At 43.8% G+C, this 17489-nt stretch overlaps 1 protein-coding gene and 1 long non-coding RNA gene across 2 annotated transcripts in view; one reads left to right on the top strand and one right to left on the bottom strand.

The window, feature by feature from the left end:
- Positions 1-239: 239 nt before the first annotated feature.
- LOC113480810 lies at positions 240-16999 on the bottom strand. The gene is made up of 3 exons (XR_003398537.1): positions 16820-16999; positions 3385-3488; positions 240-2328 (listed from the first exon to the last, which is right to left on the bottom strand). It is a non-coding gene; the product is annotated as an uncharacterized LOC113480810 (long non-coding RNA).
- A 146-nt stretch (positions 17000-17145) lies between these two features.
- The window catches only part of CHGA (chromogranin A), a 13902-nt gene continuing 13558 nt past the window's right edge, over positions 17146-17489 (top strand). The window contains exon 1 of the mRNA XM_026849996.1: positions 17146-17321. Within this exon, the coding sequence (XP_026705797.1) occupies positions 17276-17321 (46 nt within the window). The 5' untranslated portion in view covers positions 17146-17275. The remainder of the gene's footprint in view (positions 17322-17489) is intronic.

The raw sequence follows: 17489 nt of genomic DNA, 5'->3' as shown, positions 1-17489 counted from the left end.
TAGTACAGCTATTGGTTAATTTTATACTTCGCTGAATTTACAAAGAAACTCAAAAACTAAATCCCTTTGGTTAAAAAACAATCCACCCTTTCCTTATTATTATGATACATAAATGACTTCAAATACATATTGCTGGATGAATTCAAATACGTAATATTGACTAAAGGAAACCTTTGTTTATTTAATAAGGGAAGAAGTAGTTGGCTACAAGAAACAAATTACGGAAGAGATGAGGCCTTGGTAATAAATGCAGGACTGTGGCTCCTCATTCTGTGAGCTGTCTTACTAAGGAAATATTGGTTTAGATGTGTCAACAGGGGCTCCCCTAGAGCCCGGGGACTGTTTGTCCCCACACAGACTCTGGCAGCTCAGGATGAAAGCATTGCCTAGAACTAAGTTTGCAGTGGAGTTATACTGAGAAAAGCTGCATGCCTGGCTTAACCTACTGGACAAGGCTCAGGTGAAAACCAGTACTCTAGCAGAGGTTTCAGTTCAAGATTGGAAACACAGTTCCCACAAAAAGCAACTTTAGAAACCTCATTTGGGAAGATCCCCAGCACCCAGGTGTCACCCATCACATTTATGAGCCCAGGGGCAAGCCGGAGGTCGGTGCCTTTGGAGGGTTGGCTCTCCCAGAGCACCGACACTGCACAGGATCATGCGGTGGCAGCTGCTGTAGAAGCATTTGGACCACTCACATTGTCAGTGACAAAGATCCAGAGTCAAGACCACATGGTGGGGCTATTAGAGGGACTAGAAAACTAGAAAAAAAAGGTTTTGTTAACTCCACTGCTCACAGAACAATCTGTTCACTCACAATGTGCTACGGCGAGTGAGGAGAGGCACTGAGGAAGGTGGTGTGACAGTTGTCCTTATCAGCACATCTCTTGCTGTCTGGTCTGAGCCTGGCAAGACCCATTGCTCTTTAAATCATGCTGTTTGTCACTAATTCTGTTTCCAGCCCTGTAATTGCTAAATATCACTTCATGCACACATTTATTTGCTCCACAGTTACTATCAGGCCAACAGCCATTAGTTACCCAAATGCTGTTTGCCCAGTCTCTGGACTGCAGCCTTGCAAGTTCATCGACAATCTCTGCAATTAAGAATGTAAGTTAAAAAATACTCAACCACAATAATAGAAAGAAAAAAGCAAATTATGGCTCCCTGAGGGCTCACAGTGTGCTCTGGCTCAGGTGGCTGCGACTCCCTTGTTTGCTAATGGAAGACAAGGGCCAGGATTGCAAACATACTGCCTCTGACACAGGAGGGCTTTGCTGCAGGAGCAGGTGTTTCATGGTGAAAGCCAGGCCTGATGGAAGCCAAACATGTGGGGAAGGGTAGGATCAACTGCACTTTACATTTTCTAGATGCTTCAGCCAATATTATTGTTTGTAACACTAAGAGGATTTGGAAAACAACTAGTTGTGTTTAAAAAAGGCTTGGAGAATGTACTCAAAGTAAGAAGACAAGAAACAACATGCTGAGGAGTAAAAGGTTTCTGTTTAATTTGTGTATCAGCTGCCTAGTAATGATAGTTGTGCAGAGGGACTTGGCCATAGTTCCCAAACACACAGAAATCCCTTCTGCCCCTTATGTTCCGTGTAAGTGAGAAATGAGATTATATCAAATTCATTCCCACAGCCCCAAGGACTGTTCTCATCATCAAGCACCACTGCTTTTTCAGTGCCTTCACTGCTGCCATTGACATTATTGATCCCTTTTGTTGGGCAGTGGGGAAGGTCGATCCCTCCTTCTGCACAGCAAAACCCTCCACTCACTTGTAGGGCCTGGTTACAAAGGCATTATGGAGACTGGCTGCAGACAAATTCTTGGCACCATGACTCACAGCCTGGAAAGAAAAATGTAACAGGATAGTAGTTCTGGTTGGTCTTTCAAACCACAAGCTGGAGGTTGGCCATGTACCCCCAAATCATGGGAAGAGTGGGCTGGAGCCACTGGTGAAGTTCTGGGCACATGATGTCTTCACTAGGAAAAGCTGGAACTGTTTGAGGCACCCAAGAGAAGCACAGACTGGCCACCAGCGTCTCAGTGCTAATTTGCAAGAATCTTGCCACCATCCCACAGGTGAGCCAGGTGTGATCCTTGGACACAGACTGGGACATACAAGGGACTTTCTTCTTCCTGCTGTCTGGGTGAAAGGGGATGCTGACAGTCCCTGGAGACCCACCAACCATGCTGGTTTGGAGACTACTGTGGTCTTGTAGCAGCCTCTGTCAGTGGTTCCCACTGCATTTTATTCAGGCACCTTTCCCCATCCAGAGGAGATGCGCCTCTGGACAGGAGGATGCTGACATCCTGAGACTCCTAGGAAAGATTTTTGTATCAAGAGTTAAGTGTGATTTTCAACAGGGATTCCCACCCATTGAGAAAATCACACTGTACCCTGGCCAGTGGCACCCTGGGAGGTCCTGCCTGCCTCTGCATACCAGCTTTGAACTCGCTGGGCAAACACAGCTTACTGGCTGCCTTCAGCACTGTGCACCTAACTGACACCATGGGGGTAACCAGTGCAGGCAGCAGCAGCTCCAGCGGCGATGGTCATCCCTGCTAAGGACACCCAATGCCAAACGGAGATAACAGAGACCAGCAGCCTTGGCACCACCTTTTTCCTCCCCTACTTTCAGAGAATTTGGCTTAATAAGAAGCATCTCCAGTGCTTCACCTTTTAAAATCAGCCATGTTAATAAGAAGCAGTGTTATCATTCGGGTAGAGCAGCCCATTGTTCTTTCTCCAGCCAAACAGGATTTACATTTGCTCTGCAGCATCTGCCTCCAAACTGCATGGGCCACTGCTCTGCTGTGGGCACTTGGTCCTCTCAGCGCCCTCCAGCCCTTGCAGACGGGCTCCCAAAGCGTGTGTACTTTCAGCTCATCACTTCAGGGTTCACTCTTGCCACAGGCAGCTGATTAGCAATTCTGCAGCAGCAAAACTGCTCTGCCGCATAAGCCAGGTTTAGATGGTGATCCCTTTAAACAGGAATGATCTCTGTCAGAACAGCTTGCTTAAATCCAGAGATAGATGCTCCTACTTGCACTAAACTGTTTTTCTGTGCATTAGCTATTTAATGGCATTAGCATAATAGGCACTCCCATTTACAGAGGAAGCATTTATCTGTGTGGTTTCACCAAAAAGTGGGTTTGATTAATTAAAAAAGGAGGACGGATGGGATTGCTGTGAGGATTTGAATGTAAATGCACTAGCAGATGCTTCCTGATCCTCCCAGCAGAGTACATCACTTTTAATAAACTCAGAACAGATGGCTAACTGTGGTGTCAAAGATGATATGTATCAAAGTGCTCTGTGGTCCCCTCCCAGCCAACTCCATCCTCAAGCCTCAAAATTCAGAGGTGAATCCTTACCTGCAGCCCTCTGGCAAAGCTCCCTCCACATCAGGGGTGCTGTGCTTACTCATTGCAGCTGAGCAACCTTCCGGGGGGTATGCAGGGTTTCTGCTTCACCAGTCCTGTGAAAATGCAATAGAGCCACTTGCTGGAATGCAGAGCACATAGATTAATTAGGCTGCACGAAAAGCAGCAAGAGGTAAAGTACATCTAGTTAAAAGTTTGGGTGTTCCTCTTCTTTCACCTCCATGGGAGGTCCTGCTGACTGCAAGCAGGAAAATCTCCTCTTAGTTCGAAAAATTGTTGGCTTGAGCCAAACCTGCAGGACTGAAGTGACTTCTCCCTGAAATGTTTGGTGTACCAAAATTGACACTAAAACTGTTTATGTGTTCACCTTATCTCTTCACCAAAAGACAGGATGAGGAATACATTTAAAATAAGAAATTATAAAAAATTAATAATTAATGCTTTCTTGGGTTTTTCATTCCTAGGTCCCAGAGCCCTTTCCAAAGACATGACGTATCACTGGAATTTTGTCTAAGAAGCAAACTGAGGCACAGAGCAGTTAAATGTGTTGCAGTGGTCATGTGGGAAGGAAACAGCAAAGCTGAGTGTAGCAATTAAGTCCCCAACCTTTTGTCATGGGCTGAAATGTTTCCCCAATTTAAGCATGCCCATTACCCAAGTAATGATCCAAACCATGCAGTGAGTCGCCTGACTCCTTACACCTATTTGCTGCCCAGTGCTGCTGCTGCCTGGTCTGGCTGCTGGTGGTAATTGTAGGAGCTGCTGGCTGGCAGTGGCAAAGTCTGTGTGACTACTGGCAAGTGAAAACAAACTGTATGATTCACTAGAAAATGGAAGACAATTTTCTGACAATGGGGAGATAAGTAGGTTTTTCCTTGGTCTATCACTAGGAAGAGAGAATATTTGTCTTAAGGGACTGCACAGCTCAGGTGTTGCTAGTAGCTATTTCAAAGGCCATAGAGGGAAGACTGACTTCTAGGTATCTTTACCATCTGCAATTCAAGCAATATAACCAAAGGCAAATGCAGACCTAATTCCATAAAATGAGTTATGTCTCATGACTAGTGCTGGAGATGGAAAATGTCTGGGGTCTAGTGAGCAAAATTTCCAGTGTGAAACTCTCATGAAGATAAGGGCTGGCACTAGGAAGCTGTACTCTGCGTTCATGGTAAGAAATCTGGCCTTGGTGCAGCCTAGTAGGAAGACATAGGGGGATGAAATACTAAGCAGAAAACAGATCGGAGCTGAGACTGCTATTGAAACACACCATTTTTAGCCAAAGCACAACACAAAAGCATGTGCATATTCAGCAGACAGTATGGCAGACTGGCAATGGCGCCCAGGGGAACCTTCTGGAGAGGATGATAAATCTGGAGCTCAAAAAATCCTGATCCAGGTACCTGTTTACACTGCAGACCTACAAAGGCTTGGATGAGCTATACTGGGTCTAGGTTAGAGAGGATGCCTATAGCAGACAAGCATGTACAGCTGAACATCCCAAGTTGCACATTAAAGATTAAAGCTGATGAAACTTGTCTGGTGTTGGTGAGGATGATGTAGGGACATAATGTTCAGGGTAAGTAAGTGCAGGATGCAATTAAGTCCTTTAGAATTAATATCAAGTAACGGGATCGGAGGTTTTAAAGAAAAGTGGATGCATAATAGAGATGAGGTAAATAAAATGTCAGATAGGATATTCTGCACAGGTGAAAAGAAAACACAGATAATGGGCATTACTGAAAGAAACTGAGACTTTTGGATGGTCTTGCCCAACATTTCCACATGTGTGGATGACATGGTCCTTGGCCACCATGATTCCTGGGTACTGCACAACGTCCCATGGCACTGGGGATAACCATCAGCCAGTCCTTCCTATTGCCCACTTCAATAGACACCTCCTATAAAGCTCTGTGGCCTCTCATTTCTTGTTCAAAAGTAAAATTTTATTGTATATTGGAGGTATGAAAATAAGATAACTCTAGTGTGATAAATACTGGGAAGGTTAAAAATACTTCATAAAACTTTGTCTCTGATGGTAAAATGGAGGTTTTGCTGCTGGATGAATGCCTGTCTTGGGAAGTTCTTTATTTTAAGCATCCATTTATCACTGTAACAGGGACCATTGGCTCCAAGCATTCAGTGACTGCAAAATGAACTTTCCCATGAGTACAAACTCATCATTCAGCTCTAATGATCCAAAGAAAAATTTCAAACTAATCCATACAAGAAAAACGGCAGTGTCATCCTGGGATGTTAAAAGGACCAGAAACACCATGCAAGGTCACCCCAGTAATATGGAGGAGCTCTGTAGTTTCTTGAAGAAGCACCTAATATGTATCTAAGGGTTTTGAAGCAAAGACCGTTGCTCCTGTTGAAATAAATGGCCTGTTTCTGGGTCATTCCAAAGTCCACATGAGTCCTATTGAAATCAGGAATGGATGTGATGGCTATGGGTTAACAAAAAAGGAGGTTAGAAAGGACATCAAGCTTCTCGTTATTCACTTGATGATCTTGTCAATACTAGTAAACGTATTCCAAGGTCATTTCTGGTGGTAAGGGGATACTTCTAATCTGGAAGATGAAACTGAAAATATCAGTACCCTTCAGAAATGGGGACAAACCTTCTCTTGGTGGATGGGGCGAAGTGAGGCACAGGGTGGGTGTCAGCCTCTGGGCTGGGTAAACAGAGCAGGTGGCATAGCTGAGCCAAGACTCCTGCTCATTTTTACTCACTGCCACCATTGCCTTGTTTTGTGGTGGGTTTATTTTACCCCTGAGGGTCTGACTTCTCTAATTAGCTTTTTTTTTGTTACATAGGAATGATACATAAAGATTTTCTTTTTTCATCTCTGGCTAAATAGAGGATAACAGCTTCATTAGACAATTGAATACTCTTCCAATCAAACAGCAATATGTTGTCCCCTGGGAGCTTTCTTTAACCACAGAATACAAGCAGCTGCTCTAATTGCTCTGTGCTTGAGGCCCACTGCAAGGGTAACCAGGGCTGCTGCTTTTCCTGATAGCATCTTTGGAGCAGAGCAGACCAGGAGGGAGCTTTGCGTTTCATTCCCCTGTTACAGAGTGGATTTCCAATAGGCCCCTCTGGTTACCTACATATTCCAATTAATGAATCTGCTCTCAGAATATGAATAACTAATTTCTTTGCTTAAGTCAAGTAATAAATCCCAGAAGGTTGATGGTTTGAAGCACTCAGATGAAAAACTTTAAAATAAAATCAAATGAAATAAAACTGGAGTGCCTGTGATACCCAGGAGTGTGTGAATGGAGGTGCAAAGGTCAGGGCTCAACACTTGATTCCTCTTTGTGGCTGTTGTACAGTGTGTACCTGTTGTTTATAAAGAGTTAATACAAACTTCATTAGATGCAGTAAGCATGTTAAAAACATGAGTAGCCTCTGCTCCAGATGGCTATAAACATGCCAGTTGATGGTGGTAGAGATGATCTTCAGTTATAAATAGAGCTGATAAAAATATGTAAAAGTGTTTCTGCAAAATATTTAATGAACCAAAGGTGTTTTCAGTTCAAATGGTTTGAAATATACATTCAAAAAAAAAAAAAAAAAAAAAAGAAAGTTTGACAAAAACATCCCATTTCACTTCTGGTTTCATTTGTTAATAATATGATTGAAATAGATATTGACAATGTGTATTGATCAAAACCCCCGTAAAATGGACTGCCAGTCAATTTTCAAGAAGGAAGCTGAATTGCTCTCTGAGGCACTGATTCCACTGAGAATTTCTACACAAATGATTCAGGGCATCTTTATCATTGCTAGGCTTGCACCTATTTCTCCACATTTCACAAGAAATTCAAATCAAGTGAGATCTGCATCTACATATATTGTTGTTCCTACTGCTCTGTCTTCTAAAATATCAGTTTTAAGCCTGTAGCATCACCTTTTGGATATTTTATAGCTTCAAAGCCAGAGAGGCATATGGTTTTGTCAAGCTGAATCTACTGAAGTGGACAGCAAGTACCGTTCCCATGTCTGGTAGCAAAGGAAAGAGAAACTGGTCAACATGTACATCAACAGCATTGTTTTGACAAAATAAATCTCTGAAATCATGGAAGAGTTCCCAGGCAGTTGTGCTAGTTTGTTACAGTTCCTTTGAAGGAGGAGAAGGTTCCTGTTAAGGTTTTGCAGGAGAACTTGAGCTGCTGCAGATGCCACTTGTGTACAGATCAGAGTGAAAGTGAGTAATGATGTGTCAGCAACAGTGCTGGGGCTGGCAAAGGACACTCAGGTCCTTCATGTGGGCTCCTGCTTTCACATCTGCAAGAGCTGGAGAAAGCTATAACTGTCATAAAATGTAGTTTAGGCTTATGTTATTGCAGCAGGACCCATATCAGACAAAGAAAACATTGGGAGGCAGGAAATATCCTTTCTCATGAAAACTGATGGGAGATTACCCCCTGAGAGATTACCGCGTAAGGAGAAAACTGATGGCAGAAGGTCCTTATCTCAAAAGTAAATGAAGACCCGGGAAGAGCATGATCTTCCATCTCCCAAGTGAACATATTAGTAGATTTTGTCAGCAAGAAGCTTATTTGTTGACAACTGATACACATAATCCCTTGTGCTGTGAGGCAGCTGTGTGGAGACGTGGCCTTCTGAGGCACTGCTGCTCCACAGGGTTTCTGCACATATGATCCTGAGCCCATAAACAGTCTGGAAGTGACCCAGGCAAGCAACAAAAGTCCTCCTCAAAGGCTGGTGTGGCAAAGAGAGCGGTGGGGACAACCCCTCTAGCAGCACTTGCAAACAGCCTGAAGCAAATGGGGACTTTGACCGTAACTGTTTTATACACAGCGGGTCTGCAGGTCTTTGGCTACCCTCTGCCATGTGTGAACCCTAGTCACACAGAAACCTGCTTCAAACCAGAAACAATTTCATTTCTTCATGAAATACAACTTTAGATGAGCTGTGTTGTTTAGCTGTCTGTTTTCTTTGTGTTATTGGACCTGTAAGACCACAGGGAACATCAGTATGACTTGGCGCCAAGTAAAGCAAGTTGAAAAGGAGCCGGTACTTCTCGAAAGCCAAAGAGCTCACATATCCTTGCAGGGAGGGCCAGAAGTACTCATCTCAAGAAGTCAACTCTTGCAGCGGCTGAGAAGAGCACCAATATGTAGCTCTCCCTGTCCTGGCACAGGGTAGAAGTTAAGGCTTCACTGAAGCTGCTAAGGACAGAGGTAGTGCAAAACCAGTATAGGCAACAGGAGAGTCATTGCTGCACTTGGGTCACAACAAGCCCATGCAATGTTACAAGCTTGAAGGAGTGGCTGGAAAGCTGCCTGGTGGAAAAGGACCTGAGGGTGTTGGTCAACAGCCTGCTGAATATGAGCCAGCAGTGTGCCCAGGTGGCCAAGAAGGCCAATGGCATCCTGGCTAGTGTCAGGAATGGTGTGGCCAGCAGGACTAGGGAACTGATTGTGCCCCTGTACTTGGCACTGGTGAGGCTGCACCTCAAATACTGTGTTGTCTTTTGGGCCCCTCACTACAAGACAGACATTGAGGTGCTGGAGCAAGCCCAGAGAAGGGTAACAAAGCTGGTGAAGGGTCTAGATCACAAGTCTTATACAGAGTGGCTGAGGGAAATGGGGTTCTTTAGCCTGGAGAAAAGGACGCTCAGGGGAGACCTTGTCACTCTCTACAACTACCTGAAAGGAGTCTCTTTTCCCAGGTAACAAGTGATAGGACAAGAGGAAATGGTTTCAAGTTGCACCAGGGGAGGTTTAGATTGGATATTAGGAAAAATGTCTTCACTGAAAGGGTTATCAAGCATTGGAACAGGCTGCCCAGGGAAGTGCTTGAGTTACCATCCCTGGAGGTATTTAAAAGATGTGTAGATGTGGTGCTTAGGGACATGGTTTAGTGGTGAACCTGGCACCATTAGGTTTACAGTTGATGATCTTAAGGGTCGTTTTCAACCTAAATGATACTATGATTCTATGATCCCTGATGCCTGAGAATCCCTTTCAAAGCAAAAGTATGTCTCCCACTTCGATCCACCTATGAAGCGTTGCTCTGAGAGTTTGGAAACATTATAATTTATTCTGTCTTTCCAACATAAATAATGATGTTTCCAGTACCTATACCCACAATGAGTTTGCTCCTGTACTGTTCAAATTCAAACTTCCATCAACGTGACTGCATGAAGATCAAGTCCTGAGACCCCTTCCCAAGAGTCTCCCAAAGGAAGAAGGGTCACGCCGCATTCCCAAGACCCGCAGGCAGGCTGTCTGGTTCTTGCATGTTTCCACAGAAGAGTAAAGGAAACCTGGAGTAAGGATCTAATTAGATGTTTAGCAATGAGTGCAAAGAGCTCACAAATGAGGAATTATCAGGTTTAAGAAGCAGTGACTGACATGGCAAGCATTTCCCCTCCAAGCGACCTAGGGGAACTGACCCTTCTCAGCCACCATGAGATGCAGCTTCAGTAATTAAGACCCTGCTTCTCCTCAGGATTTGTCTGGGCAATCAGGAGACTTTTTAGAGCCTTTCACGCTCCAAATTTGTTATATTATTGCAGGATTAGGTCTACAAAAATTTCCAGCTGAGCAAAGCAAACCTGATCAGTCTTTGGTGGGTCTAAATTAATATTTGGAGGGAATAAAGTGTCAATCCTGCTGTTAGACATGCAGAATTCAAACTGATTTCCAAACTTTGTTTTTGGTGATGAATAACATCGACTGATGTGTCTTTTTTTTTTTTAGACTTCCTCTGAGCAGCAGTTATTCCCTCTTGTAGCTGATATCCTCACTACCACCTTTACTCCCTGTCTGAATACACTGAAATGATATCCTTGACTCTGGGAAAGGCGTCCCAAAGTTAGGGAAGGAAGCCAGGTCATGACCTCAAACCGAATTTCGCTGAAAAGGGTAAGAGTCTTTCTATTTACCTGAGTATTTTGGGTTCAGGCTCTTAATGAACAATTTGCTTAGAAGTGCAATTAACAAATTTGCTCCTGACTCTTCCAGTTTCTTACTACGTGAAACTGTGTCGAGCAAAACAGCTGCAACATTCCCCTCAGTACAGAAAGTCAGGTACTCACTGCAGCTCCAAATACAAAGTGAATGTAGTACCCATTTATCTTATCTGCTCCCCTGGGGTTACACATGACAGCAATTGCCTCTTACATGGCACAAAACACATAAAAGGATTTCACCATGCTTGTGATTATTTAGCTGCCTCCAGTAAACAAAAAGTTGTTGAGAGCCAGCAGACATTGTTTCAGTAAAAACCCTAAAAAAACTAAAAAAGAGAAGCATGGACAGGCTTTTCCTCCTTTTTTTTTTTGTAATCCCCAGCAAAGCAGAAAGCATGGTTTGTCCTGAAACATTCCCACAAGTAGTTAGTAGCAGAGGCTGAGTCTGAACTCAGCTGAGTACAAATGAAGAGGAGACCTCTGCAAGATCAGTGGTAGAGGACCAAACCCTTCCTTCCACATAGAGCAAACTAGGGAGCAGAGACCTTCAATGGGATTCCCTAACTTTTCTTTGGGCTCATCCTGCAATGCAGAGGAACCTGTTTGGACCAATTTGTCTGCAGAATATATGTCTGAGGTGGGCTTAGCAGAGGCTCTGCTGCATTTGAAGGTGCCTCATGCTGCTGTTCTTTGCTCTGAGGAAGGTAATTGCTGCTCCCCAAGGACAGGCACTGCAGCCCCTGCTCTTCTGGAGGGAAAAAAAAAAAAAGCATTGGTCAGGAAAGAAGGAAAGAAACCTGAGCTCCTGCAGGGTGAGGAGAAGCCCAGTAATAGTAATTTAAGATTCTATGGCTGTTCCTCAAGCTGCTCTGTGCTGATGCTCTCAGGCAATTTAATACCTGAAAGGTTACCTCCTCCTGTTCTCTGCTTAGTATAAAAGGAAAAGGTTTTCTTTGCCTGTAAAGCGAACGTTCATTAACTGTCATTAACATGCAATTTGGTGCTCAAAAACTGCCTTATCGACAGAACATCTGAAGTAAGAGCCATCTGCACTGCAAAGGCTGCCCACATCTCTGCCTGACTGAAACCAGGGTCAATGGATGGAGGGAAGGGACCAAGGTGCCAACTGAGACCAGCAAAGCCACAGTGGGAGTCTTTTACCTTGCCTCATCCAGGCTGAGTGACATTGCCTAATACAGACTGAGATCACTCTCTACTACTGACTTACTGCTGGAACATGTCTAAGACCTCTGAACATCCTCCCTATCCTCTCCATGTCTTTTATATGAGGGAATACATAGCTCTTGAAGGATACTGACCCCTGCAACATTTGTGTATGGTCATTGTTGAAATGAAAAACAGGTATTTCAGGTATCTCCAGAAAGTTTCTGGGACACTAAGTGAAGACTAGAAAAGTCCTAGTGAGAGCAGGATCCACCTGGATCTCTTTGCACTACGCTATAGGTGATTATATGCTGTGGGACTCACTGGCTAGTAGCTGGGTTTTAAGGAGCCATGTGAGAACCAAATGATTGGGATTGTTTCTCTTGAAAAGGAGATGAGTAAGGCAGAAATGTAAATATCCATGAAAGCCTCACTCAACTAGGGAAGAGAGAACTTCTGTTTTTCCCAGCTTTTAGCATCAGGATAAGAGGCAATTTAAAAACAACAGATGAAACATTTTTGCAATGTTTCAGCAAGCTGTGGTATAATGCCATAAGAAGTCCTCAGGCTGAGAAGGTACCAAGTTCAAGGAGAGACTATTCACAAGGACAAGCAAATAAGCTACTTCTGATTAGTACTAAAACATTGTGATGCACTGTTAAGCATCAGGGCTGATGCCTACTTTTTAGGAGGTTTGGAAGCTGGGATTCATCCTTGAACAAGGGTAGGGAGAGGCCCTATCCCCACTCCAGTCCCTGCCTCCAGGGGAAGCCCTAGGGTCTCTGGCTGGATTCTGACTCCCTGTTCCAACCCAGAATGGCAATTACCGTGTCCTTATTCTCCATATCTCCAGGTAAGTAGTTCCAGTGATGTGTTATCACCACTGTTTGGAGAAGAATATTCTTAGGGGACAGCAGTGCCCTGGAAGTCCTTAAGTCTGGCTTTTGTGGCTGTAACTTCTGGGGACAGAGGGGTATAGGGAACAGATGTTCAGATCCTCACCCTTTCCTCCATCCATCTGCAACAGTGACAGGGAAGCAGGATGTGTTCAGTATTCTTTTCATCTCTTCAAGTGCATTATTTTCAGTGTGAGCCAAGGAGATCAAAAGAAGCACCTGGAATGGAAGGTGCTTATGTGTTTCATGATCCTAAACCCTGCCATTAGAAAAAAAGTAATGTAATTTTTTTAAAAAATTAAAAAGAGTAACAAATAATTATTTTTTTTTAAATTAAGGATTTTGTGACTTCATCTCCATGAATTGGGAAGTTAGCAAAAGTGCATCTAACTTACATCTCAAAAAAGACCCATACCATGCTCACAGCATTGGATCATATATGAACTCTGGCCATAGGGATATCCCAGGAGACCCACGTACCCCTGTGCCTCACTTGGTGTTCACTGAGCAACTGGCCTGGAGTGGATGGACATCTTGGGACACTTCAGGAATAAAGGAGCAGTTGTTTAAAGGCAGAAGATGAGGAATAAGATTAATCTTCACAAAATATATCAGGCAGTCATTCAATATAGAGAATCTGGGATGCTGCTGATGCTGACTGTTAGCTATGAGCTGCTGGCAGTGAGGAGGTAGTCTGGTGAGCTTCAGAAGAGGAGTGCTGGTTCAAAGATCCGAGTCACTCTTATCATTTTTTTTTTCTTGACTCTCATGAACCCTGTTAGTGCCTCCAGAACCATAAGACTGTCTGTCTCTAACTTTGGAGGTAAGTTAACAAGATCAATGATGTCCTGTTTTAGACCATTCTAAAACTTAGAGAGTTTTTTTGTCTTAATAAGTATGTATATTAGCATGACACAGACTTTGTTGTCACAAGTCAAATAAAACCATAGCCATAGGAACAATCAGTAATTTCCTGAGGAGGCTGTTTGAGATCACTCTGCCTGCAGAGAACCTCCATCTCCACATCTTTTCTTAGTGATTCAGTGGGGCTCACATCAATGGGGATTTTCTGTAAGGACAAGGTAAACTGACCAAGGAATTGGAGGGGTATGACATTTTCCAGACTGGTGTTTGAATAACATTTAGAAAAATTATATGAAAGTATAAAATTATGAGATCCAAGCTATTCATAAGGGTGCCCAGATGGTATTCTGTGATTGCTACGGAGAAGTCTCTTCTCCCAACAGAGAACATACTCCATCTGCCCCAGTGAGAGCTGTGCATGCCAGGCAAGGATGAAAGTGAATAGGCAGACCAGTAGCTACTGTCAGGATTGGGCACAATGTTGGGCTTTTTAATGGGGTGTAAGTAAACCTTTGAACAGGAAAATCAATTAATTTCAGGTTGGTGCAAGCACAGTCTAGACTAAGAAAATCAAAGCAAGTCAACATCATTTTGCCTCTGACCTGAAAAAGGAGAGGACTGGCTTTTAACAGTGTAAATGGATATTCGTAACAGCAATCTGAGCTTTGAAGTTCATTTCTATTTACAGGCACACAAGCAAGGCTTGTATGAGGGAACTGAGAGGTGAGCGTGATTGACTAACATGTGGGAAAGAAGAAAAGGTGTGATGTGGGGGTTTTAATAGACTGCTACTAATCTGGCAGTGAGCTTACATTCAGGTTTTTCAATCAAATAGTTCTCAACTGATTTCATAAGCAAGAAGGTAATTGTTGTCTATTTTTTGCTTAGTGGTCTTTTTGGTTAGGATGTGGGTTATAGCTGTGTCTTGGCTTCAAGCCTTTTTGATATCTTCATGAAAATGACACTTTTCCTATTTCTGTGCCTCAGTTCTGATATCTGTAAAATCACAGCAGTCTGAAATGCAGCATCAGTGTTTCCAAGCACAGGAGAGCAGTGAGTTCTTAACCCAGTTTCAGCCAAGAAACTAAAGAACAGAGCTCTCAAACTAGCTCAGAGCCAGATTCTTTGGTTTTATTTCCTCAGTTCTGAAATTTTTAAAAAATTTGCTCTTATGTGTTGATTGAGAATAGCACTTAAGCCACATGATCTCTTGGGCAAACGACCTTATGTATGGGAATATCATATGTCAATAAGGCTTTCAGGGCTGTCCTCTTGTTCGCTCAGCTCAGAGCATGGGTAATGCAACAGATCTGGGTGTCTACTTCCATCCTTCCAGACAATGCCATCTTCTCAAATCACTTTTCAGGCTAGGAAGGCAAATACCCTTTTCACATCACAATAACTCATCTCTTTGTCCATCTGCACATGTTATGTTGGTGCTCACATAGGTAATGGTATATGGCTCTCTACATTCTCACCACACCTCATGCCTTAGAAAGTGGACAGCTATAAGGAAAAACAGAATTGCTCTCTACAAATGTAAACAGCCTTTTTATGAGACTGGAACTGGTCAGAAATGTCCATCTTCATCAACTTGCCACCCACTAAAGATCTTCTCCTGTTCTCCATATACTAAAACACAAACTACTTCAGAGACCCACAAACCTTCTCATACTTTTTAAGTCTGCTTCTGGCATTGCCTTTCTCTGAGTAGCAGAATACATTCCACTTTTTTATTTGATCACTTTTGCTTTTTGACATAATTTTTTTCCTGACACACTTTACTTTGACAGTCCCTAATATAGCTATGCCTACTGAGACAAATTCCAGTAGCAGAAGTACTGATTGCTGGATTAACAGTTTCATATCCATGTTCCTGGGGGAAGAAATAGGAAAATTCATCATCCATCACATGCTACTATACTGGGAGAATGAATGCTATACCTGGAAAACATTTAGTTTCTGCTTTGCAATGAATTTAATGGATGCAAGACCACAGCTTGAGAAACAGAGAAAAATATATAGTCATTGGCACTATGTATCCTGTTCATTTCCCAAAAAGATGCCCCAGGGAAGAAAAGGGCTTCATGTAAGAAAGTGGATTAGAACTGAGATAATTTACTGCCCTAATAAGATCAACATTTATATGTAAGGATAAGTAAATATTGACTAGGTAAACATAGCCTGATAAGCAGATCAATCTGTTTCTCTTAGGGATACATAGGAATTAACAAGCTTAATAACATTCAGTATTTCAGACTCAGAGACTAAAATGTTCTGGTGTACCCTGAAGGAGTAAAAGGCCATGTATATGACCTCCTCCCCTCCTTTCCCATTAAATAATTCAACTACACACAAAAATAAAATCCATCCCAACAACTAAAAAAGAAGGATATCTATTGTTCCTGGAGAATGCAGATACCCTGTGCAACAAAAACTGTCATGGGTGTTCATTTCATGGTCTTATAAACATTTACCCATCAATCAATGTCATCCACAAAGCACTGTTCAGAGGATCAATTGATTACCAGCTTTCTCTGCTATTAAATAGAAGATGCAACAGACAAGGGGAGTTTTGATTCTGTATGAGTGGGCTTTTACAATCCAAATGTTCCTTTTAAAGCATGCATTTAAATGAGATAGATGTTAGAGGACATTGGAAGTATATTGGGGGGCACATTTCCATGTGCATATAGAAAGAGAAGGTGAAAACCTATACTGCAGTCTGTACTCCCTGGTCTCATAGCAAAGTTCTCATCATCTTAGAACAAATATGTTCTCTTCATCTCCTTCGGTGCAGGACTCCCTGTGAGCAAAGTAAGGTAGGGTGGGGGAGAAGGATAATGATTTTTTTAGAATTTGGTTTTCTAGTATAAATCCCTGGATTTTGTGGCTTCTGAAATTGTTTGAGGAGTAGCATGGAATTGTGGAGGTGCTGTTCCTAAAGAAGCATTTGGGTAGCTCTCAAAAGTGAATCCAGCTGGCTGACCAGACAGATGCTCCATCCAAAGAATAGACAGTCATTTTGTCAAAGCATGGAAATGTTTGTGGCTAAGAAAATGGTACACTTCATTACTTTCTCTCTCTCCCTTATCAATGGAAACAAAGTGACCAGGGAAATCTTGGTTGCTTCAACTTAGGAACCAGTGAGGGTGTAGGATGGTGTTATAAGTTGTTATGAAACACTGAACAAAGGGTAAAAACTTATTAAAATATGCTCGAAGAGTGACAACAGCTGTGAAACAGACCCACCAGCCTTTGCTATTTACCCCAAATGTTACCCTACTACTTAAGAATTTGTCATGAAATAGCTGGGACTTATGATCTCCACTGGTAAACCCATTTCATGGTGACCAGTTCTCTGTCTCTTGACTAGTCTTACAGGCACTCCTATCTTCTGTGGAGGCATTTCACTAGGCATCTTAAAGCTTCAACATCTGTTCTAAACTTCTGTGGTCAGTGAAAGCCAAGGGCATCCCTAGAAGACAAATCCATGTAAAGGTGACCGTGCTGGCTGGGATACGGGAGGCACTATTGACTACTGGTACATACCGAGAGGGCACATATGTGCTTGTAGATTGCCAGTCCTGGGTGAGGCGCTGGAAAAGTGATATCCTGGAAACACACCTCATCATCTGAGTGTGAGAAGATGGGGCAGCTGCAGCCTGACACGTTGCTGCTGGAACCCTTTGCCCGGGCAGCCGGGGCGGTCTGAGGGATCCTGGCGTGAGGCCACTCCTCCAACACCCGCCGAGCGGTGGAGCCTGATGGGAAGGCTGTGTGCGAGGGGAGGGGGGGAGACAGGAGGAGGTGGCTTCCTCCTGACGCCATTTCCGAGGGGCTGAGATATATAAATGAGCCGGTTGCTGCAGTGCCCCGTCTGGGATCACCAGCCAGAGCACTGGCGTAGACTCGCACGGTGCTGGTCTCCCCCCAGCACCTCGCCCGGAGGCCGCACGCCGGCGACAGACTCAGCCCCTTTCTCCCTCCCTCCGTCCTGCCAGCACCATGAGCCGCCCAGGACTGCTCGCCGTCCTGCTCCTGGCCGTGCCGGGTAAGTGGGGCTGGGCTGGGGTCCGTGTGCCCCCCGCTCCCGGGACCCGCAGCCCTGCGGCCGGCGCTGCCCCCGCCCAGAGCCGTTCCGGAGGGGCAGAGACCGCCCGAGCCTTCAGCACCGCGGACAGCGGCCGCCGCAAGGTCACTGCCGAGGGCCTGTCTCTTA

This window comes from Athene cunicularia, assembly GCF_003259725.1.
Source record: "Athene cunicularia isolate RWA chromosome 5 unlocalized genomic scaffold, athCun1 chr5_part1, whole genome shotgun sequence".
Lineage (NCBI taxonomy): Eukaryota > Metazoa > Chordata > Aves > Strigiformes > Strigidae > Athene > Athene cunicularia.
This window is presented reverse-complemented; position numbering and strand designations above follow the sequence as displayed.